This window comes from Chrysemys picta, chromosome 4 (assembly GCF_011386835.1).
Source record: "Chrysemys picta bellii isolate R12L10 chromosome 4, ASM1138683v2, whole genome shotgun sequence".
In the NCBI taxonomy this organism is placed as follows: Eukaryota; Metazoa; Chordata; order Testudines; family Emydidae; genus Chrysemys; species Chrysemys picta.
In genome coordinates this window covers 65,106,404-65,132,333 of record NC_088794.1, presented here as the reverse complement: position 1 = coordinate 65,132,333, position 25,930 = coordinate 65,106,404, and the positions used below count along the sequence as shown (strand labels likewise).

At 41.5% G+C, this 25,930-nt stretch overlaps 1 protein-coding gene across 1 annotated transcript in view; it reads right to left on the bottom strand.

Moving 5' to 3' along the window:
- DCDC1 (doublecortin domain containing 1) overlaps positions 1-25,930 on the bottom strand; it is a 414,547-nt gene that overhangs the window by 351,062 nt on the left and 37,555 nt on the right. Inside the window, exons 4-5 of the mRNA XM_065592482.1 lie at positions 25,638-25,794; positions 24,956-25,118 (exon numbers count right to left, since the gene is read on the bottom strand). Of these exons, the coding sequence (XP_065448554.1) occupies positions 24,956-25,118; positions 25,638-25,794 (320 nt within the window). The remainder of the gene's footprint in view (positions 1-24,955; positions 25,119-25,637; positions 25,795-25,930) is intronic.

Sequence of the window (25,930 nt, the reverse complement as noted above, 5' to 3'; positions counted from 1 at the left end):
TCTCAACAATGGCATCAAACTTGCTGCCAGGTGAGGGACGCAGGGTATGCTGTACTGAAGGAAGAGGCAGATGGCCTTCTGCATTGGAATTTCTGCTTCTTTCTTAGCAGCTCTAATAATCTTTGTGGGTTATAACAATACATGAAAGTCTTTTGTCTCAAGTGAGTTTTCTTCTAGGCCTATTTTCTCCTAGGGTCAAGCAGGTAGACTCCCAAGGAATGGAGACCAGCTCTCAAATCTTTCAGAGAGTGCAGAGCTTCATCAGTTCCTTCACTAAAACATGTCACAACCTTCAAATGGAAGGTCCTCAATTGTTGTCTCCTTCAGCATTTCTGAAGATTTTAGTCAAGAAGCCCCTATGTATAGTGATGAAGGTGCCCACTGAGCATGCTGCAATATTGGAGGCACCTTTAACACAGCCTATAGCAAAGTATCAGCTACCAAATGTCCCTCAGGTTCAACGGACGTTAGTTCCTCCTTATGTTCTTGAGGGAGTTTCACAATAAACTATGATACCTTGTTCCAATTAAGGTAATTATATTTTGACAGGAACACCTGGTAATTTGCAATATGCCTCTCCAAATGTGATGATGAGTAATTTTTCCTTCCAAATAAACCTAATATTTTTTGGATCCTTGTCTCTTGGAGTCATTTTAGGGGGTTTCCACTATCTCGACATTTCATGCACTCCCATTGCTATTAGAGAACCAAGAACTAGTTGGGTGTAAAAATATTCAAACACACTTGAAGGGACGTGATAATACCTTTCTGCCTTTTTTACGGGTAAGTGCCACAGATGCTAGAGTATGCCATAAATATTTTGCCAGTTCCAATAGACCCTTGTTAATTGGCATGTAAAGCCTTCCATGCATGTAAGAAAAATGTCCAGAAGCTTGTGTGATTTTTCCTGTACTACCTCCACAGAGCTTTCTGAAGTGTCTGCCATGCTACACAAAAGTTTCTGAAATGTTTTTAAATTGTCTGGCTGAGTGGAAGTGGAGGTAACTACTGCCTTATCTAGTGATGAAGAGGAGATCACAGCTGGAATCAAATTCTCTTCCTACCCCACACTCTGTAGCCCAAGCTGTGTAGTCTGTAGCAAAAGGTACAGAAGAAAAGGTATCAGCACACTGTCAGGTGATCTGAGCCTACCAGATAAACTCCTTTTTCCCCCAAGGTCAGGGGACTGAGGCCACAAATTTTCGGAGTATGTCTTTCCATAGGCGCCGACTCCGTGGATGCTCCGGGACAGGAGCACCCCCAGGGAAAAAATGGTGGGTGCTGAGCACCCACTGGCAGCCCCCCATCAGAACCTCTCCCTCCCCCAGCACCTCCAAGGGTCCAACCAGGTCCAACCCTGGAAGGGTATTCTGACCATCGGGGTGGGGGGGACTAACAGAGCCTTTGGGGTCCTTTTGGGTCCAGTCCATTGGCATTTGGGTCATGATGTGCAGTAGTCCTTGACCTGCTGTGTACCCCCAGACAGTAAAATTTGAGGATTAGCCTTTTGAGGGTCTTCTCTCACCCTAAGTGTCCTCCAGAAGATACCACATGTGTTAGCTGTAAAACTCTCTGGCAGAATTTGTTTGGGACTAAAAGTTGTACTTGTGCTTTCCCGGTTTGGGAATCTTTTTGCCACCCAGTACAGCTTCTCTTCCCTCAGTTCAAACCGAGGCCATTGCCTCATCAATTGCAGGTCTACCACTCTCCATTTATACTCATATGCCCTGCTCAGTGTCAGGTCATCTCTTTGTTTGCTTATAAAATCTACATCTGCCATTAGTATGTCCAAATCAGGAGAAGGTAAGGTGTTCTGTTTCCCCTGTTATGAGAGGAGCCACAGTTCCTGTTGGGAGGTCTCTTCTTCAGGATCCTCTGTCTCTCTGACCCCTGCTAGCGTTCTGTATTTTTGTAGTTCAAGAGCTCCTCCTTGAAGGCCATTCCTTCCACTCCACGATTTTATGATCTTTCAAAAAAATTCCCAATCCCAACTCAAAATCACCAGGTAGGCCCACGGGGGGCCACACCTGTTCGTACTTTTTCTGTGTGGCTTCCTATAGTGAATTGTACCTCCCTCGTGGGATAAGGATGTACATCACTACGCATGCACTGGACGCAGATGGTTTCCCTTGGGTTATTGCCAAGTCCTGCTAATTGTTCTCAGATCAGCTTTTGGCTGCACCTGAGTCTATTAGGGCTGGCAATTCTACCCCATTGATCCACAGAAGGACTAATATCTTGGCCAGGTCTCTTTTTCTAGCCCTGGTGTCAACCACCCATGCCCACCCGTACGAGAAATCCATGAAGGGGCAGTCATAGCACAAATGACCTTGTTGCTTGTATGAAAAGCAAGTCCAAATTGAGAGGTTTTTTCCATCCCTTGACTGTTCTGGGGGAGGTGTGGTACTCATGGTGGGTCTTTGGGACCAGTCTCTCCTCCAACCCTTTCCTCCCCTTAGAACCAGACTTCCAGAGCTTTGTCATAGCTGTGGGCCATCCGGGAGGCTGAACCTGGCATTCAGTGGCCCGGTGGTCATCTCCCTTAATGGTCCCCTGGGATGAGTATCTTCGGTCTTGGGTGTTCTCATTTTTGGGGTTGCATTCACTAAGTAATTTTCTGCTGGCCTGGTTGCCTCAGCCAACATCTGAGACTGATGTCGCAATACCCACTCTTGCCCTCCAGCTGGGAGCCCCTGCATAAACTGTTCCAGCAACACTTCTTTGGCCACCTGTTTCCCTGTCTGTTTGTTGGGCTGGAGACACAGCCAGTAGTGTTCTTAAGACTCTGGCCATTGCTCATGGTTGGGCTCCCTGTGGAAATACTTCCCAGTGGAAATGCTATCAATGGGTTACCAACATGATACTGAAGGTTTCTAAGATGGCTGCCTTGAGTTTAGCATAGTCCTGGGCTTCTGTGGTGTCAAGGTTCCAGTATGCAGCTTAAGCACGTTTGGTAAGATATGGTGCTAGCAAAACAGCCCAGTGTTCAGCTGGCAATCAAGCTGCTGTGGCGATCTGGAAAGCTTTGGGTTCATCCCTCGGCCCTACTTTCATGAGTCTTACTGGGAGGTTTGTAATCATTGGGGGATTGGGGCCACCATGTTTGTGCATGTTCCTTGGGGTTGTAAATGGCTGCCACATACTGAACCAGGTGTTATTGCTGTTCCTGCTGTTGCGCTGCCAACTCCCAGATGAGCTGTTGTTGCTGCTGCAGTTGTTAGGCAGCCATTTGTTGAATATCTGCTTCTGCAGCTGCAGTTGTTGGGCCACCTGTTTTTATTGGCTGTCCTTCAGCCACTTCAACAATTTGTCAAGGTCAATTTTTTCTCTTTTTTTTTTCTTTTTTCTTCTCAAGGTCTTACAGTAGATCCAAGGAATATTACCATGTTCTCTAAGTTGTGATGGTTGGCACTTGATGGGAGCACCACCTAATGGTTAGACGGTCAGTTCCTCAGTGCAGAGTGATGTTGGTAGGGGAGTTTGGGTCCTCCCACTCCACCGGGCTGCAGCCCAAGGCCCTGTGAGGGTTACCAAAGACCAGGCACCAAACAACACTTTGCAGCTGCACTCCCTGGCCTACTTCCTACCCTCCACTCTATAGATCAACCTTTGAAGACTGTAGCAGAAGATACAGAAGAAAAGGTATCAACTGCACATTCAGTGGATGAAGTTTGGTGTCTTCAAAGAGCAAGCCCAGGAGCTTGGTGTTGAGCTGCAGCTCTCCAAGATAAAAAAATTAAGATGGGCCTCTCTCATTTCTTTGTCATCTTGGAGAAGGAGCAACAAATTGAGCCTCTAGCAGGGATTTGCCCCTTCTCCAAGGCAAAAAAGGCACCTTGAGTGCCCATCATTAAGCAGAATAGCTACATCACAGGAAGGGCAAGTTTTAAATTGTGATGACTTTCTTTCCACCATAGAAGCTAAATCCTGGTACTGAGGAATAGTCCCTACACTATTATAAAAATTATGAATAGATCTGAAGTGTGAAAGGACTTGATAATATTGCTCCAACTGTATTGATATAGTGTACTCTTTTGTGCCTCCTCTACTGTTTCTCTCTCTTCGTTTTCTTATTTCACTTACTTTTGTGGAATTAAGTAAGCAGCTTACACCTACAATAATTCTAAAAAAATTCTAGTCTGAAAAATAACTTTTTAAAAACTACTAAAAAGAGGATTTTTTTACTATACTCATTTACATTTATGAAAATTATTAGAATTTTTTTCAAAGCTACAATATTGTAGTTGAGAAATACATTGAAAATATATTTGTTATTATGACTCTGCAAAGTAGTTATGGCTTCTGATATTAAATATGAAACAGCAAATCAAGTCTTTGCAGCTTGAGAACTGAATTTTCTAAAATCTGAATGCACTGGCAGTAAGAAAACATAATGTTGTATTCAATAATGTCATCTGTCCAAAATACAATTGCCTATGTGCTTAGTAAATTCATTATGCCCAGGTCACATTCCTGTGTTCAGCTAAGTTTATAGTCACTCCCTTTTCTTTAAATACTTGTGTTCTTTGTTTCTGCATGTTCTGAAGTGTCATAATTTATTGCCATAGGCACAATGGCTATATTTAACTAATAATGACAGTGGTTGTCATTAGATTTTAAGCTCCATAACATTAGTCTGACATATTATTTGAGGTATGTCTTAATTTCAAATTTGATTAAAATTACAAACATCCAATCTTTTATGCCAATCAAAATATTGTCACCTCCTCTCTTGAACTTGTCTATGAACTCTTCATGTAAATAAGTCCTGACATTTGTACCTGTTTAAAGTGAAGAGTCTTAAGTTGTAAAAATATTTGTATATACTTCTCTTGGAAGCACACCACAAAATAGATCAGAGACTCATCAGTGGTCACAATATTTCACCTAATATGAACTTGGAGGCTCGAACCTACTTTACAAAAGTTATGACTTTTTTCCTAAAAAAAAGTAAAACAAGAAATGTTTTAATTATTTTACTTTTACTGGGAAAAGATCACATCTAGTATTTCCTTAGTGAAATAAAAATTAAGTGCTAACATCACTCTAGTTTGTAAATTAAAACAGGAAATCACTATTTTAAAAAATGTTGCATACATTATAAATTATTATAGCTATATAGGGACAATTCAAAGACACTGAAAATAGCATCAGGATAGAGAACAATGGATACCAGAAATTAGAGAACTGATACAAATAAAGTTCAGCAGATATAACTTATCGCTTTGTAATGTTACCGAGTATAAATTCTAACCACAAAATGCGCCAAAGGGCTGAATTGGTGTAAATGCCCACTAGGAGGGATGAGCTCTTGCAAGAACTCAGGTATAATGGACAGTCCTATGCGATATCTATATCTATAGATATATATGGGCTAGAGGAAGGATTGGGAGTGAAGAATGCCTCATTCAGTAGCTGCTCCTTCAGGCATGGAGCAAGCCTCCCTTGTGCTGGTGATGGGAGTATTATACACATTATGGAAGTATGTTGGTGTTCTGGTGTGTCAGTGATTTAATTGTCACAATTTATGGAGGAATTTTAGTGCAGATTGCAGGTTAACAATGGTCAATTTGAGACCTTTGTTGTGAACTATTCAGGTATTGGTTCTGGGCAATGGCATGGTATACCGGGGATGCAAGCCTTGGTGTTTTGCACAGCTTGAAGACCACCTCGTTTATATCATGAAAGGAAAGAGACAGGGACTCTGGCTATCCAGACAAAATTCCTCAGGTGACGGTAAGGGGAAGGGTGTGGATAACGCCCTCCGACATCTTCTGGTTTCTGATACATATCAGGTCATCTTGAAATTCATATTGGTATGGTCCTGAGGAGTAGTAGTTGGGGAGCTGTAACCCCCAGTTAAATTAATGGTTAATTTAAATAAAGTTGCACCCTCCACATTTAGCACATACTACTTGTTTCACTAATTCCATGGCCAGATCAATGAAGGCATAATTTAGCATATTGTTTGGCACATGTTATCTTTCAACATACAGGATGGTATTATTATTAATAGTTATATTACAGTAGTATCCAGAGGCTTCAGTCAGGATCAGGAATCTCCTGGTGCTAGGTGCCTTACAAACACATAAAAATACATGGTCCCTGCCCTACACAGTTTACAATCTAAGGCTTCTATCCTGCAATTGTACTCATGTGGGTAGACTCCTGAACCTGCACAGTACCATTAAAGTTTGTAGATTGTTTTATTTTAACACTACACAGAGGAGAAAGAAAAAAAATAGTTAATTTGATTAAAATGAACTTTATCTTGTTAATTAATTTAGTTCCTATTTTTCACTATTTATAATATATTTATATCATACCAGGATTGTACTTCTATTTATATGATATGGTGTCCTCTCACTCATAGTTTGATACAGACAGACCTATTAAAGATTACTTGTAGTTCTATAGTATGAAACACAGCTGTTCTGGAGACACAGTAATAATACTTACCCTTAGGGCATTACATAAATATGCAATACAGTAAGCATTATCATTCCATAAAGTCAGAATCCATAAACTAAAGAATGGTGGCTATACACACAAAGGGCTTATACATCATCTCTGATTAGCAGCATATTAGAAAGACTATTTAGTTTTAATCTTGTTGATAATATACAATTCCATTTATGTAATTACTGCTGTACTAAGTAGATGTTTTTCCAATTAAAACATTATGTTACTGAAAAAATAGGTATTTTCCTTAGTAACTTCTTCCACCTGGAATGTAGAAATCTATATATAATTTTAAATAAGGTGTGTATCTATCTATCTATCTATCTATCTATATCTATATATATTATTAGGCCTTATTTAAAATTTCTAGTTCAGTTGCTTTCTCCCATCCATGAACCTTGCCAGATGCTCAGAGGAAGTTAAAATACATGGTGGTTCAGTCAATCTGCCATGGAGGAAAATTCCTTTCCAGACCTGCAAAAGACCAAACTAACTCATGACAGATTGGCCATGCCACTGTGCCTTTTTTACCTTCCTCTAAAAAGGTTTGTGGGATGGGAGAAAGAAGCCATCTCCTGGAAGGGAAGAATAGTTAAAAACTAAAGACATGTATTCTGTGTGATTATAGTGACATCAATGGGAGTCCACAAACCTGGAAGGACTTGTCTGCCATCACTTGAAATAGTAGTTGTTGCAGGACTAATAGGTATGTTTTGACCTATGGTTCCAAAATTAGGGGTAGGGCTTGGGAAAGGAGGAATCTAAAGTCAGAAAAAGCATAACACATGAAGGGCAGGACCTTACTTCCATATTCAGGCATAAGTCACCCTCATGAGAGAATCCAACTGTCTATATGAGATTATGACTAAGTGAGGGATTGAAGTTTAGTCCAGGGTGCCACATATCCAGGCACTGGGGGTGCTGTCAAGGAAGAGACCACGAGAACTGAGGGCTGCAGAAAACTAAGGGGTTAATCTGAATTGAAATTTTATGACACTAAAGAATACAATAAAGTTTCTGCCATGAGCCTTTAAAATAAAAGTAGAGCTGATTTTTAATGGCACCTCTCTCAGTGGCAACACCAACGAGGTTTTCTGGCAAACAGAACTACAGGATATGAACAGCCTAATTCCTCAGTAAAGTGATAAATAATGTGTCCAATTCTACTGTGAAATAAGACAATTCAGGACTGAACATTTGTAACCTACAATATCTCCATGCTGTACTTTCAGAGAACTTCATCCTGATATCAGGAGTCAAGTGAGCTGAAGGGAAAGTGCTATATAGATACATATGCAAAAGTAATATATGTGTATTTAAAATCAACTATTAATTACATTAAAATCTGTAATAAAATGTGTAACTCCAAGTTCATTAAGCTGATGCATTTTTTGAAAAATAAAATATGACAGAGCATTTACATTTCAATGTGCTTATGAGAAAAAGTGTTATACTGTTATTTGGAATGCAGCTTGGAATTGAAACATATCCAAATCAGTCAATAATTAAATAGTGAGAATCCATCATTTTCACTGACATTTACTCTTACCAGAAAAGATGGCCTATTTTAAATGTGCTCACACATATGCTTGTCAATCAGTTCCTGTCACAGCAAATTATTTCGTTTTGTAGATCACATGGTATTTAAAAGAAAATTTCTCTCTCCACATTTAAATACAGATTTGAATCGCAGTATCAAGAACTCTTTTCGGAGATTAGATTTTTCTGTAACTGCTTCTTTACAATGTAATACATAAAAGATGGAAAATCTAATTCATAATGCTCAGTTTCACTTATAGTATACAGACCTGATGACTCAAGTATCACAGCAAATTATAGCTCTAAATGCAATATAGCACAGTGGGTTAGATAGAGTAGTAGAAATGAGAATGATAGTGTACTAATCATTTTAACATCTAACACTCACATGCAGTAGACGGAATTCAGTTTCAGATTATTAGAAATAAAGTACAGAACAAGCTGAACAGCTTATTAAAAAACAATTGCTGTATGGACAAAGAAAAATAATAAGGGTTCCCTAGCCTGTTGCCAAAATAAATGTAATATATTGTAATAAATATATTATTGTAATAATATGTATATATTGTAATAAATGTAATATATTGCATCCGAAGAAGTGGGCTGTAGTCCACGAAAGCTTATGCTCTAATAAATTTGTTAGTCTCTAAGGTGCCACAAGTACTCCTGTTCTTCTTTTTGCGGATAAAGACTAACACGGCTGCTACTCTGAAACCTGTAATATATTAGTAACCAGTAGTCAAATATTCTGGATTCGTATATTTAAAATGTTTCCCATTTCCATTTTACCCTCACCCATCTTGTCTCTCTAGTATCCTGGGATCAACACAGTTACAACAATACTGTAATCCCATTTCCAGAGAGATCTATCAACTTTTATCAAAAGCTCTTTAAAGTAATTTTCATTTTAATTTGAGACATAGAAAAGTTAAACGTTGACTTAAAAATTAACATTTCTGCTTACCTGCTTTTTTCAAAAAATAATTAATATTTAGAGTTTTGTTGTGCCAAGAATTGACAGAAGTGTGCCTGCCAGCCATTTTAAAGATACTCATCTATACATTTTAGACCAGTGGATAAGGCACTGGACTGTGAGTCAGGAGACTGAGTTCTATTCCCTGTTGTGTGACCTGGGGCAAGTTAATCTGCATATCTAGGTATTAGTTTTCCTTTCTGTAAAATGAAGATAATAATACTTAACCTCTTTTAAAAAGTGATTTTAGGTCTATGAATAAGTTCTATGTAAGTATGTATGAACTACTGCAGGGGTCGGCAACCTTTCAGAAGTGGTGTGCTGAGTCTTCATTTATTCAATCTAATTTAAGGTTTCACGTGCCAGTAATACATTTTAACCTTTTTAGAAGGTCTCTTTCTATAAGTCTATAATATATAACTAAACTATTGTTGTATGTAAAGTAAATAAGGTTTCAAAATGTTTAAGAAGCTTCATTTAAAATTAAATTAAAATGCAGAGCCCACCGGACTGGTGGCCAGGACCCGGGCAGTGTGAGTGCCACTGAAAATCAGCTCGTGTGCCGCCTTCAGGACGCGTGCCATAGGTTGCCTACCCCTGAACTACTGTGATGGGGGAACGCAATTTCATCTTCGCAGTCCCTCACAGGGCAACAGAGTGTTCATATGTCAGTACATGCTTGATGAAGCTTCTAGCATGGAGCTGAAGAACTCATTTGTTCTTTGAGTGTGTAGAATGAGGAGCCTATTCTGAGCATGCTCAGAATGTCAGTCAGTCAGTCTCTGTGAGGGACCTTCCAGCTAAGGCGCTGTTGATGTAGGTTCTATAGTTTGTTAGAACCTGTTCTGCCCCATTAGGATTGTTTCTACAATGTATATAGGACCTAAGAAATCACATAACACTGCACTGAGATCACTTGTAAAGCCTGGTTGCTACTGTTAAGTATGATGAAGGTGGTGTCTTCTTGGGAAAGGTTGTCAAGCAGTGTTTCACTGATATCATATGTGCAGTGTATGATGAGCTACTCTTATGCCTGCAGCACTAACTTTGGCCCTAACCCTGCGAGCAGCGGCAGCAAACAGGGCGGCTAACAGGGGAGTTTGAGAGGGAGTTTGCAGGGGGAGGTAAGGGGGGAGGCAGGAGGGCGCGGTGTGGTGTGTGCTCTGAGTCCACAGGTGCTGTGGGCAGAGATTACAGCAGCCATGAGCCAAGCAGCAGCAGCAGACAGAATGCAGATGGCTGCATGTGGAAGCTGTGGTATGTATATGGTCCTGGCAGGGGAGCCGGAACACAGGTATGTGTGTATGAAGTGTCGCCTGATAGTGTTACTGGAGGAAAAGATTAAGGGGCTGGAGATGCAGGTAGAGACCCTGGTGGAGTTTAGGCGGGGGTTTGAGCAGCTGATGGAGGACAGGCAAGGGGGGACTGAAGGAGAATGCCCTATGGTGGAGGTAGAGGCAGAGGTAGAGGACGGTGAGAGGGGAATGGAAGGGAGAGAACATGGGAGGTGGAAGCATGTGACTGTGAGAAGCAGGCCAAGGAAAAGAAGGGCCAGTGAGGGGGGAATAGAACTCAGGAATAGGTTCGAGTGTCTGGATAGCGAGGTGGAGGGGCAGCAGGTGGCAACTGAAGGTGGGAGGGTGAGGAAGAAGAGAAGAGCTGCTAGTCCAAGAGAGAGAGGGGAGGAGTTGATGGAGACAGCACCAATTCTGGGCCCCGGGAGGATTCAGGAAGGCATAAGGGGGAGCATGAGGGAAGATAGGAACAGGCACAGGTCAGGACTAGAGGGATCGGAGACTAGATTACTAGATCACACTGTTGCCAGGCAACGGCAGGTGTATGTAATTGGAGACTCTTTACTGAGGAGATTGGATAGGCCTGTGACCAGGGCGGACCCGGAGAACAGAAGGGTGTGCTGTCTACCGGGCGCAAAGATACGCGATGTGGACCTGCGGTTGAAAAGGATCCTAAAAGGAGCAGGTAAGAACCCCTTGATAATCCTTCACGTAGGAACAAATGACACGGCTAGGTTCTCGTTAGAGAGGATCAAGGGAGATTATGCCAGGCTGGGGAAGACGCTCAAGGAGATAGAGGCTCAGATTATCTTTAGTGGGATTCTGCCTGTTCCGAGGGAAGGGCAGCAAAGGGCTGATAGAATTGTGAGAATAAATAGTTGGCTAAGGGAGTGGTGCTATAAGGAGGGCTTTGGGATGTATGGCCACTGGGAGGCTTTCGGGGACAGACACCTGTTCTCGAGGGATGGGCTTCACCTGAGTAGGGAAGGAAATAGACTTCTGGGAGGGAGGCTGGCTCATCTTATCAAAAGAGCTTTAAACTAGGAAGTTTGGGGAGACGGTTGGGAGATGCACAGTTAATCTCCATGCCAGATTCCAGTATGGAGAAGGTGAGTAAAATGAGAGGAGACATAGCTGGGGAGATGAGATTGGACATAGGAAGGACAGGGGGGATGGACACAAGGAGGCCCGCAACATATAGTGCTCCTAATGGGAGAGAGGCTAAACGACAAACATTAGGGTGTCTATACACCAATGCCAGAAGCCTAGGTAATAAAATGGAGGAATTGGAGCTCTTGGTCCAAGAGCTGAAACCAGATATTGTAGGAATAACAGAAACGTGGTGGAATGGCAGTCACGACTGGAACACAGGTATGGAGGGGTATGCGCTGTATAGGAAAGACCGGAACAAAGGTAAAGGTGGGGGGGTGGCATTGTATGTCAATAGTGAAATAAGCTGTAAAGAAATAATAGTTGATGGATTAGACAACACAGAGTCCGTCTGGGCAATACTCACACTGGGTAATAGGACTACTAGAGCCTCTCCGGGGATAGTGCTTGGAGTGTGCTATAGACCGCCGGGATCGACCCAGGATATGGATAAGGAACTATTTAATGTGCTTAGAGAAGTAATTACTAATAGAAACTGTGTAATTATGGGGGACTTTAACTTCACGGATATAGATTGGGGAACAAACGCTAGTAGCAATAATAGGGCTCAGATGTTCCTAGATGTGCTTGCTGATCAATTCCTCCAGCAAGTGGTAGCTGAACCGACAAGGGGGGAGGCCATTTTAGATTTGATTCTGGTAAGTAGTGAGGACCTCGTTGAGGAAGTGGTAGTAGGGGACAATTTGGGCTCCAGTGATCATGAGCTAATTCGGTTTAAAATACATGGAAGGAGTAACAGAATTAAGTCAAAGACTAGGGTTTATAATTTTAAAAAAGCCAATTTTAACAAATTAAGGGGACTGGTAAGGGAAGTGGATTGGGCAAACGTATTAATGGATTTAAAGGCAGAAGAAGCCTGGGATTACTTTAAGTTAAAGATGCATGAGCTGTCGGAGGCCTGTATTCCAAAAAAGGGAAAAAGATTACTAAGCAAGAGATTTAGACCGAGCTGGATGAGCGACCGACTCAAAGGGGTGATTAGGAAAAAACAGAAAGCGTACAAAGAGTGGAAGAGGGGTGGGATCAGTAAGGAAATGTACCTAAGTGAAGTCAGAGAATGTAGAGATAGAGTGAGAAAGGCCAAAGGCCGTGTAGAGTTGGACCTAGCGAGGGGAATTAAAAGCAATAGTAAGAGGTTTTACAGCCACATAAATAGGAAGAAAGCAAAGAAAGAAGAAATGGGACCGCTGAAGACTATTGCCGGAGAGGAGATTAAAGACAATCTAGGCATGGCGCAATATCTCAATGAATATTTTGCATCGGTGTTTAATGAGGCCAATGAAGGGATTAGGGATACTAGCACCACTACAGAGGGGCGTTCAGAATGGGGGATTACCGTATCCGAGGTAGAAACAAAACTTGATCACCTTAATGGGGCTAAGTCGGGAGGACCGGACGATCTTCATCCGAGAATATTGAAGGAATTGGCGCGGGAAATAGCAGGCCCGTTAGCGATAATATTTAATGAATCTGTAAACTCGGGGGTGGTCCCGTTAGACTGGAGAATAGCTAATGTGGTTCCTATTTTCAAGAAAGGGAAAAAAAGTGATCTGGGTAACTACAGGCCTGTTAGTTTAACATCTGTAGTGTGCAAGGTGTTAGAGAAAATTCTGAAAGAGAAACTAGTTGAGGACCTGGAGGTTAGTGGCAATTGCGATAAATTACAACATGGTTTTACGAAGGGCAGATCGTGCCAAACGAATCTGATCTCCTTCTTTGAGAAAGTAACGGATTTATTAGATAAGGTGAATGCGGTGGACCTAATATACCTGGATTTCAGTAAAGCGTTTGATACTGTACCCCATGAGGAATTATTGGTTAAACTGAAAAACATGGGGATCGATATGAAAATCCAGAGGTGGATAAGGAATTGGTTAATGGGGAGAATGCAGCGGGTCGTATTAAAGGGTGAACTGTCAGGTTGGAGGGAGGTTACTAGTGGAGTGCCTCAAGGTTCGGTTTTGGGACCCATTTTATTTAATCTATTTATAACTGACCTCGGAACCGATTGCAAGAGTGGGCTGATAAAGTTTGCGGATGATACGAAGGTGGGAGGCGTTGTAAATTCGGAAGAGGATAGGGATATCCTGCAGGGAGACTTGAATGAACTTGTGAATTGGAGTATCAGAAATAGGATGAAATTTAATAGTGAAAAGTGTAAGGTGATGCATTTGGGGATGACTAATAACAATTTTAGTTACAAGATGGGGACGCATTGGTTAGAAGTAACGGAAGAGGAGAAGGACCTAGGGGTCCTTGTAGACCGCAGGATGACTATGAGTCGACAATGTGACGTGGCGGTGAAAAAAGCCAATGCTGTCTTGGGATGCATTAGGCGAGGTATATCTAGTAGGGATAAGGAGGTCCTGCTTCCGTTGTACAAGGCGCTGGTGAGACCTCATTTGGAGTACTGTGTGCAGTTCTGGTCTCCCATGTTTAAAAAAGATGAACTCAAACTGGAACGGGTGCAGAGAAGGGCCACTAGGATGATCAGAGGAATGGAAAACCTGTCGTATGAAAGGAGACTAGAGGAGCTCGGGTTGTTTAGTCTGACAAAGCGAAGGCTGAGAGGGGATATGATTGCTATCTTTAAATATATTAGAGGGATTAATACAAGGGAGGGAGAAGAATTATTCCAGCTTAGTACTAACGTAGATACAAGAACGAATGGATATAAACTGGCCGTGGGGAAGTTCAGGCTTGAAATTAGACGAAGGTTTCTGACCGTCAGAGGGGTGAAATATTGGAACGGCCTTCCGAGGGAAACGGTGGGGGCGAGGGACCTGTCTGGTTTTAAGATTAAGTTAGATAAGTTTATGGAGGGAATGGTTTAATGGTAAAACATAGTAGTCAAGGAAAACCAAGCAATGGTAGGTAAATAGCATAATGGCTAAAAGGGGTCAGGATGGAGACTCTTGCCTATATGCTCGGGGTCTTACTGATCGCCATATTTGGGGTCGGGAAGGAATTTTCCTCCAGGGCAGATTGGCTGAGCCTCTGGAGGTTTTTCGCCTTCCTCCGCAGCATGGGGCAGGGATCTCTAGCAGGAGGGTCTCTGCCGATTGAAGTCACTAATAACAGGATTGGGGACTTCAGCAGCAGAGTCCAGGGAAGGGGTAGAGACGGTTTTATGGCCTGCAGCATGCCGGGGGTCAGACCAGATGATCATAATGATCCCTTCTGACCTTAAAGTCTATGAGTCTATGAGTCAAACACTGAAGCACTTGCTTAACTTTATTACTATGAATAACTTCATACTCATAGTAGTAAAGTTAAGCACATGCATGCTTGCAGGGTTACAGCCTAAGGGCAGGCCTACACTACTGTTAAGTCAATCTAATTTATGTCACTTACGTGAAAAGACATCCCCCTGAGCGATGCAACTTACAGCAACCTAAGTGGTGTTGTCATAACTATAAAGGGAAGGGTAACAGCTGTCCTGTGTACAGTACTATAAAATCCCTCCTGGCCAGAGACTCCAAAATCCTTTTCCCTGTAAAGGGTTAAGAAGCTCAGGTAACCTGCCTGGCATCTGACCTAAAGGACCAATAAAGGGACAAGATACTTTCAAATCTTGGGGGGGGGAAGGTTGTTGTTTGTGTTCTTTGTTTGGGAGTGTGTTCGTTCTCGGGACTGAGAGGGACCAGACATCAATCCAGGTTCTCCACATCTTTCTAAACAAGTCTCTCCTATTTCAAACTTGTAAGTAAATAGCCAGGCAAGGCGTGTTAGTTTTCCTTTGTTTTCTCAACTTGTAAATGTACCTTTTACTTGAGTGTTTATCTTTGTTTGCTGTACTTTGAACCTAAGACTAGAGGGGAGTCCTCTGAGCTCTTTAAGTTTGATTACCCTGTAAGGTTAATTTCCATACTGATTTTACAGAGGTGATTTTTTACTTTTGTCTTTAATTAAAAGCCTTCTTTTTAAGAACCTGATTGATTTTTCCTTGTTTTAAGATCCAAGGGGTTTGGATCTTGATTCACCAGGAGTTGGTGGGAGGAAGGAGGGGGGATGGTTAATTTCTCCCTGTTGTAGATCCCAGGGGGGTTGGAACTGTATTCACCAGGAGTTGGTGGGAGGAAGGAGGGGGAATGGTTAATTTCTCCTTGTTTTAAAATCCAAGGGGTTTGGATCTGTATTCACCAGGGAATTGGTGAAGGTTTTTTTCAAGGCTTCCCAGGAAGGGAATTCATTGAAATGGTGGCAGCGGAACCAGAGCTAAGCTGGTAGTTAAGCTTAGAAGTTTTCATGCAGGCCCCTACATTTGTACCCTAAAGTTCAAAGTGGGGATCCAGCCTTGACATGGTGTTAGCGGTGGGATCATTTTAAATCCAAAAGCCAGTGAGATTTTTTTTTTCCTTCTAGCTGCTTGGAAAGCCGAGCTGGAGGTAGATAGATGCATATCTTATCTCTCCTTGCCTGAAGGCAGAGGTGTTAAGTTTTTTTTAACAAGGTCCTTTGTTAAGAGAAGTGTTCAATGGGCAAACAAAGGTAAAGGGAATTTACAAGCTGAATTGGTTTTTTTTTTCTTTTTACATCCTCGGGAGTAGCTAGTTAGAAAGTCTCTGTTAACTCAGCAGCAGCCAGAGCTGAGAGCTTCCCAGTTTCAGTCAACTGCAGAGGGGGTGACCCAGCACAAGAAAACAGGAAAATAACTACAAAAAAAGAAAAAGCCAAAGAGGAGGCCCACAAGAGAGCTGAAAGAAAAAGAGATAGAGCTGAGAGACAGAGAAGAAAAAGCCAAAAAGGAGGCCCATGAAAGAGAGATGGAGCTGGAAAAAGCCAAAGAGGAGGCTCACAAGAGAACTATGGAGCTGAAAGAAAAAGAGATGGAGGAAAGAGAAAAAGAAAGGAAGCATGAACTGGAAGTAGCAAAGGCTAAGCAGGATGCACCAGCCAATGCTAACAACCCCCCTCCAGGTACCACTTCCCATCCCAGAAAATTCCCCACCTACAAGGCAGGCGATGATACTGAGGCCTTCTTAAAAATTTTTGAAAGGGCCTGCCTTGGATACAGCATCGCTGCAGACCAGTACATGGTAGAGCTGAGGCCGCAGCTCAGTGGACCCTTAACAGAGGTGGCGGCTGAAATGCATAAGGAACACATGAACAGTTATGAACTTTTTAAAAACAAGGCCAGACTCAAAATGGGGCTAACACCCGAGCATGCCCGTCGGCGGTTCAGAGCCCTAAAGTGGAAACCCGATGTGTCATTTACCCGTCATGCCTACCACATTGACAAAAATTGTGATGCCTGGGTATCAGAAGCAAATGTTAAATCTCTGGAAGATCTGCTTCCCCTAGTAAAAATGGAGCAGTTTTTAGAGGGTGTTCCTGAGGAAATAGAAAGGTACATCCTAGATAGGAAGCCCAAAACTGTAACTGAGGCGGGGGAGATTGGAGCCAAATGGGTGGAGGTGGCAGAAAAGAAAAAAACTAGTAGCAGTTGGAGCAAATATCAGAAGGGGCAAGCTGAAACAAAACCTTACCACCGGGGACAACCCAAGGCCCCACCCACATCCCAAGGGAAACCCCAGACGCCTTCTCACCCCACCACACCAGTCTCCACCAACCAACATCGTCCCGGTAATACCTTAGCAGGGCGATGTTTTAAATGTAATGAACTGGGACATATAAAGGCTCACTGCCCCAAGAACCCCAACCGATTACAGTTCATTACACCCCAATCACACCAAAGATCCCCAAACCCAGATGCCTCTCTCATACCCTCGGAGCGAAGGGAAACCTTGAGAGTGGGTGGAAAGAAGGTTACCGCTTGGAGGGACACTGGGGCTCAAGTGTCAACTATCCACCAATCCCTAGTGGACCCCAAACTCATCAACCCGGAGGCTACAGTGACAATTCAACCCTTCGTGTCACAGTCTGTAACCTTGCCTACAGCCACGTTGCATGTCCAGTACAAGGGCTGGTCAGGAATGTGGACTTTTGCAGTCTATGACAATTATCCCATTCCCATGCTGCTGGGGGAAGATTTGGCCAACCATGTGAAGCTAGCCAAGAGGGTGGGAATAGTCACCCGCAGCCAGGCTAAGCAAGCTTTCACCCCCATCCCTGTTCCTGAGCCTTCCACCAGGGCCCCGTCTGTGTTACCAGAGACCCAAACAACGGTGGTGGAACTGGATCCCCTGCCAACGACTGCAACAGCCGCAGTGGATCCAATCCCAGAGACCCAGCCAAAGCCAGTCCCAGAACCGGAACTGGCAACGCAACCAGCACCAGAACCATTGCGAGCCCTGAGTCCAGCGCTTGCAAACCCGTCTACAACTCCAATGCCAGAGGGCACCAGCGAGCCTGACCTGGCAGAAACAGCAGATAACCCTACCCAAGAGGCTCAGCCAGAGCCTGAGATACCACATAGTGCACCAGCGGACAGTGGATCACAGTCAATGGAAACAGCCCCAGCACCTGCATCGCTTCCAGAGGGACCAAGCCCCAGTCCACAGTCCAAGGAGAAACTGATGTCTCCAGCATCAAGGGAACAGTTCCAGGCCGAGCAGGAAGCAATGGTGGCGTGGAAGAGGTGAACCTCTCCACGACCCTTGGACGTCTGCAGCGACAGCAGATCAAGGAGCTGTGCACAAGCTTTGCACCAATTTTCTCAGCCACTCCAGGATGGACCGAACGGGCATACCACTCCATTGACACAGGTAATGCTCACCCTATTAGAACCCCACCCTACCGGGAGTCACCTCATGCCAAAACTGCTATACAAAGGGAGATCCAGGACATGCTACAGATGGGTATAATCCGCCCCTCTAAGAGTGCATGGGCATCTCCAGTGGTTCTAGTTCCCAAACCAGATGGGGAAATACGCTTTTGCGTGGACTACCGTAAGCTAAATGCTGTAACTCGTCCTGACAACTATCCAATGCCACGCACAGATGGGCTATTGGAGAAATTGGGACATGCCCAATTCATCTCTACTTTGGACTTAACCAAGGGGTACTGGCAAGTACCACTAGATGAACCCGCTAAGGAAAGGTCAGCCTTCATCACCCAGGCAGGGGTGTATGAATTCAATGTACTCCCTTTCGGGTTGCGAAATGCAGCCGCCACCTTCCAAAGACTTGTAGATGGTCTCCTAGCAGGATTGGGAGAATCTGCAGTTGCCTACCTCGATAATGTGGCCATTTTTTCTGATTCATGGGCAGAGCACCTGGAGCACCTATAAAAGTTTTCGAGCGCATCCAGCAGGCAGGACTAACTGTTAAGGCTAAAAAGTGTCAAATAGGCCAAAACAGAGTGACTTACCTGGGGCACCAGGTGGGTCAAGGAACTATAAATCCCCTACAGGCCAAAGTGGATGCTATCCAAAAGTGGCCGGTTCCAAAGTCTAAGAAACAGGTCCAATCCTTCTTAGGCTTGGCTGTATATTATAGGCGATTTGTACCCCACTACAGCCAAATCGCCGCCCCGCTGACAGACCTAACCAGAAAGAAACAGCCAAATGCAGTTCAGTGGACTGATGAGTGTCAAAAGGCCTTTAACCAGCTTAAGACAACACTCATGTCTGACCCTGTGCTAAGGGCCCCAGACTTTCACAAACCGTTCCTAGTAACCACAGATGCGTCCGAGCGAGGCGTGGGAGCAGTTTTAATGCAGAAAGGACCGGATCAAAAATTCCATCCTGTCGTGTTTCTCAGTAACAAACTGTCTGAGAGGGAAAGCCATTGGTCAATCAGCCAAAAGGAATGCTATGCCATTGTGTACGCGCTGGAAAAGCTACACCCATATGTTTGGGGACGGCGTTTCCAACTACAAACAGACCATGCTGCGCTACAGTGGCTTCATACCGCCAAGGGAAATAACAAAAAACTTCTTCGGTGGAGTTTAGCTCTCCAAGATTTTGATTTTGAAATACAACACATTTCGGGAGCTTCTAACAAAGTGGCTGATGCACTGTCCCGGGAAAGTTTCCCAGAGTTAACTGGTTAACAATTGTTCTTGGAATGAAACATATTGTTAGTTTTTATATAATCAGTAGTATGTCTAAAGGTACATGTGTCTTATTAACTCTGTTTTCTCCTAGAACTCCAGGAAGAAATCACAGCCAGTGTGGAACCAAACGTCCAACACTATCTGTGATTTGGGGGGCGTGTCATAACTATAAAGGGAAGGGTAACAGCTGTCCTGTGTACAGTACTATAAAATCCCTCCTGGCCAGAGACTCCAAAATCCTTTTCCCTGTAAAGGGTTAAGAAGCTCAGGTAACCTGCCTGGCATCTGACCTAAAGGACCAATAAAGGGACAAGATACTTTCAAATCTTGGGGGGGGGAAGGTTGTTGTTTGTGTTCTTTGTTTGGGAGTGTGTTCGTTCTCGGGACTGAGAGGGACCAGACATCAATCCAGGTTCTCCACATCTTTCTAAACAAGTCTCTCCTATTTCAAACTTGTAAGTAAATAGCCAGGCAAGGCGTGTTAGTTTTCCTTTGTTTTCTCAACTTGTAAATGTACCTTTTACTTGAGTGTTTATCTTTGTTTGCTGTACTTTGAACCTAAGACTAGAGGGGAGTCCTCTGAGCTCTTTAAGTTTGATTACCCTGTAAGGTTAATTTCCATACTGATTTTACAGAGATGATTTTTTACTTTTGTCTTTAATTAAAAGCCTTCTTTTTAAGAACCTGATTGATTTTTCCTTGTTTTAAGATCCAAGGGGTTTGGATCTTGATTCACCAGGAGTTGGTGGGAGGAAGGAGGGGGGATGGTTGATTTCTCCCTGTTGTAGATCCCAGGGGGGTTGGAACTGTATTCACCAGGAGTTGGTGGGAGGAAGGAGGGGGAATGGTTAATTTCTCCTTGTTTTAAAATCCAAGGGGGTTGGATCTGTATTCACCAGGGAATTGGTGAAGGTTTTTTTCAAGGCTTCCCAGGAAGGGAATTCATTGAAATGGTGGCAGCGGAACCAGAGCTAAGCTGGTAGTTAAGCTTAGAAGTTTTCATGCAGGCCCCTACATTTGTACCCTAAAGTTCAAAGTGGGGATCCAGCCTTGACAGGTGTCCACGCTGGTGCTATGTCAGCAGGAGATGCTGTCCCACCGACATAGCTTCCACCCCTTGCAGAGGTGGATTAATTATGCCAACAGGAGAGAGCTCTCCCGTCGCACCGATGTAGCACTTCTAGTGTAGACTTGCCCTAAGGTTGAAACTGATCACCTAGATAAAATCCCTGTACCTCCACCATGGGTAACTATGAGCCCCAAGCAAGGGAGATAGCCAACACAGCCAAACAACAAAAATTATTGAATAGGAGAGGACTCTTGGAAGAGAATATATTCTGCAATATTACAATGACCTATAATATACACCAAAACATACACAAACTTTTCTGAAGAAAAGATAATCAAGTGACTGTGCCTTGTGCATCACAGTCACTTGATTTAAATCAATAGAAAGAATCTGGAGTCAATTAAAGAAAGCAGTAGCTAAAGCAGCACATTGTGGACATCTGGAAGGAGCTGTCATTCATTTGCAGAGACTTTTTGGCTGCCCCAAGCAAAAAGAAAAAAAAAAGAAAAAACCTGCGGCACAGCTGGAGCGCGGGTACAGGGGGACCGGCTGGGGGCGGGGGGAGAGGGAGGGAACGGGCAGGAGAGAGAGAGAAGGGGCGGACAGGGCTACCGCAGGGGCGCTGCCATGCGGCCCCTCCTGCTGCGCCATCTCCTGCCGCCTGCCGCGAGGGCTCCGCTCCGGTCGGCGGGGAGGGAAGGAAGAGGACTGCCCTGCAGGGTGCTCTGGTTCTCTGCGCCGCCGCCGCGCCGGAGCGGAACAAGAACAAAATAAATAAATAAATAAATATTTTTTTAAAAAGTGGCCGTGCCGCCCTAGGATTGGGCAGAATGCCGCCTCCAACAATCTCCCACCGCAAGCACAAGCTTGCTCAGCTGGTGCCTGGAGCCGGCCCTGGGCAGATAGGTGCTCAGTTACACATCTGCTTTAGAATTCTAGTTAAACTCCTAATTAAATAAGGTCAGTACTTTTCAGTATATGTAAATTACAACAAGAGAACAACATGTTACAGAGCATTAAATCTTAAGCCCTCATCCTGGAAAGACTTATGCTTATGCCTAACTTTATACCCTGTGAATAGTCCCAAGTCCCAAAGCTGTCTTCGTATGACTGAGAGGAAGAGATGGTGTCTACCTTCGTATTTGTTAAACACCTTTAAAAATGGGGCCTCAATACTGACTGGAGCCTTTAACATAAATATTAAATAAAAATAAAATATAGCAATTTTTTTTATTCTTCATTTTTAGCCGAGGGTCTAAAATTTATTGTGCAAGTAAACATATATCTGAATCTTTATTCACTTACCCTTATAATCAATTTAAGTATTATTCCCCATTCACTATGACAGGAAGTTGAAAGGCTGAGCAAATCCAAAGAAATAGTGGACAAAATTCAAGGCTGATATGAACAGGCCCAAATGCACAGATGTCAGTGGGAGTTCTATTCTATATAGGTAATTTATACTGTATGAATCACAGTGATAGCTAAGATGTACCACTTAAAGTTATGCCAGAGCTTATGCTTGACCCAGTATTTGAAATACAGATTTCAAATGAAGGCATCAATGCTGCAAGCACTTACGTGTATAAGTAACTTTACATATGTAAGTAGTTTCATTGCTTACAATAAGATTGCTCACAAGTATAAATATTTTCAGGATCAGGGCCTAAGAATACATCATTGGGCTTCTATTCCTGTGCAGAAAGAATTTACTACTCATGTATGTTCTTGTTATCTATGTGTTAGCAACTCAAGTCTTGTGATAAACAAAATTATGCAGTCAAGCCAATTTTTTTTCGACCTTTTAGATGGTACTTTTTGTCAAGCTTCTGGCGGCTAGGGGAAGAGCACCTTACAGAACATATTAATTTCCTCCCACATACTGTAGCTATTTTTTTAAAAGATACTTTTGACATACATTCTACATATATAACAAAACCATAAACAAAGATGACTATGGAATATATAAAATTTTAAAAGGCAAATTTTAACCTGAATTCTGGTGACCCAGTATAGGGAATGCTTTTGAATTATTTATTTTAGTTTGGCAATATTATTAAACTTGTAAGGCAGACTGTAAAAAGGCTTATTTGATGCTATTGGTGGAGTTTCTATTTATATTGGTGACTTTTTCCTGTTATACTTACCCTAGTGCAGCCCTTTTAATGGACACACAATATGTTACTCTGTGCCCAAGCTCACCTACTCTTTCTTTTCTCAAAAGACAAGGCACATCTGCCACCTGCTCTAGTCTGTGTCCCAGCAACAACTGTCGAGCAGTAAAAAGATTGATTATCAGTCAAAAACCATTGCACAACACCAGATTTTGGTAGGTTAAGCTTGCTGATCCAGCAAGGGATGGTGTGAAATTTTCAGTAATGTGTGCCAACATTTTGGTGCTAAAAGAACAGCAGTGCATGTCACAGTGAAACACTGCCAAAGATATGCAGACAAAGCATAGAAGTTTTTGTTTTGAATTTGGCTTGAGAGAGAGAGAGAGAGAGAGAGAGAATTGCTTAATGAATTTGAAAAACCACTCTTAACAACAAATCATGTGAATGGAAAACTATAATAAAAGTACCAATGCCCTGAAGATTTTATAACGAACTATAGCAATGGCTGTATAAAAATATTACAATAATATTAGCTTCATTTCAGTATCTCCTATGATATGAGACAAAATAGTATTTATTTAACATTATTGTCTAATGAAACAGTAAAACCCTTCTTATTAAATCTTAAAGTGTATTGGTGTGACTATGCAACACAAGTAATAGAAAAAATACAGATTGGTCTCTCTCTTATTGTATGCATAGACTGTTAATTAAATAAATGGTAGTCAATGGATCGTAATTATATTCAGGGAGATTTTCATATTATCTGTAACACCCTATCATGTGCATAATTGATGATATAGCAGATAGGCATATCTTATCATAAATATAATCTGTGAAGTTTTTATGGAAGCAAGATGTGAATGTATTTATATGATATGGCTCAGTTGGTGGACTAAAATGTAAATACTTTAATCACTCATGAATAGCTCCATGAAAATAAAAATAAAAGGCATATTTATAGAACTTAAGTCATATGGGCAACTACTGGTCAATATTTTTATGTATTCATTGACATTTCTATAATACTCATCACTGTAGTATCTATTTATATAAGAGAATTACCACTTCTGGGTGAAACTAATATTATACTAAAGCAACAACTTTCTGTAAAAATTACAAGCTACTGTTGTCCTGAGATTTTTCACTTAGCAGTAAATATATTTGTGCTAGAAACTGTTCTTTCAAGGTAACAAAAGTAATTTTAAAATTACTGGGGAAAATAAACCATTGGTGCTTTAAAAAAGAGAGAAAGAAAACATAATTATAACTACATAAGAAAAGGCTAAAAATGCTCATTAGAGCAAAGAAATGTAAAACATATACATTATTTAAATGCTTTTATAAAATTTATTTATTTATCCCAAGATCATTGTTAAATGCACTGAATTTTACTTTTAGGCACCACAAGTATTTTTATAATTAAAAAAAAATGCATTTCATTTTTGTCTCTTGTTGGAATGGTACACTGGTAACACAGGTTGATCCTTAACAAACATAAAATTTCCCAGTTAGTCATCTGGCTTTTTGTAATAATTCAGCTAGCTAATTTTTATTCTAACTAACATTGTAGCTTATCATAACTGCCAGCTGTTTCGATGATTTAATAAAAGGTATTTAGTAGGAGTATTGTGACTTTGATACAGAACACTATTTAAGTTAATTCTGTAAAACTTCATCAAAATTAATTGTACAAATCCCAGAATGTACTCCATCATCTTAAAATATGAACGAAAACAATATTTACATCCAAATTTCAAAAGTCAATGAGTCAGAAACACCACTGTGTGTGTGTGTGTGTGTGTGTGTACAAATATCATTTGATGATTGTACTGAAAAAGGGATGAAATATAATGGGGAAGCTTTAATGTTTGTAATGAAAAATTTTAAAATAATAAAACATTCACATCTGAATGATATGTACATGTGAGTGTAAATATTCCACTTTGTTGTATAAACATCCCAATAATTATTTTAATGATTTTTCATAAAGGTCAAATGATTAAATTAATAAATGCAATCTGAAATGCTGAACTATTTTCTTCCTAGTGTAATAAGCCTAATGAATTGTGTCTGTTAGGTGTCACTGAAACTAAAGAGTAAATTCAATAATCTCTGATTTAATTTATTATATTTTCACCATTTAACCTCCTGCAGGCTCCCTAATGTCTATTCAGATCTATATTAAATTAAGCACCAATGCTAATGAAGGGCAATAAACATGGCTGTCAGTAGATTTTTCTTTCATTAAGCACATTATCCTCTTACTGAGCTCTAAATGAGTAAACATTAGTTTTGTTAAACCATGCAAAAAGAGAGGATGAAAATCATTTTTAATTGCACCCCTGAAGCCATATACTATTTGTTTTTTTACCTTTAATTTTTTTGAATGGATCTAAAAAGGGCTCTCCAATTGAAATATAAATGTCGGCATCATGGGGTATGTCTTTAGGTTCTAGTGCTTCTGTGCCGTCTGCCAAGAACACTCGTCGTGCAGCCATGTTCAGATTCAGTTTTTCAGTGCACTCCTCCAGCAGCTAAATGAAGGCAAGAGGTAAGGAATATTGATTACGACAGAAAAATATATTCACAAGATGACCAACATTTAGTGAAAGAATCGGGACTAAAAATTAGAAATCCATACTTAAGTGACTTACCAACCATAGTAACTGCACTTAGGTTTTTTGTAATCTTTGCTGGCAGTTAACTGATAACAGAATGATGAAAACACAGTGGATAACGTAACATTACAAAGAATTTTCAAAAATTATTATTATTTTTAGTCTCACACAGTATTGTAATTTGTTATGAATGAACTCAACATTTTACACTCTGTAGCTCCTATTTACTTGAACAGTATTTATATTGTAGTATGTTTTAATTATTCACTAATTTTATGTGTATTTTATATGTATATTATACATATGCTGGAAAGGAAGAATTTTAATATTAGCTCATTTTAAAATAAAAGGCAACTTCTTTCTTTACCTGATGGTATAAAGTACAAACTATAAATAAAGTTAATACATGTAAGAAAACTTTGTATTAGTATTTACCAGTTTAATGGATGGTACAGCAATTTTAGCAAAGATACTTCTTGTGCCATTCTTGTAAGCCGTTACTTTGATTACCCTTGGCTGACATTTAATAACTTGGGGCACTTCAGATTCTTTCTGGGCCAGCTGGAGTCTTGAGGAAGAGAACTGTGTACATCTGTTGCAAATAAAACCAATTTAGCTTCATCAGAGAAAAAGTTAATTTGTATTTTGTTGAAATCATCTATTTCTAAGGTCTTTTTATATACAATTACGTAAAATTAATATTTCTAATATAAACCCTTGATGACTCT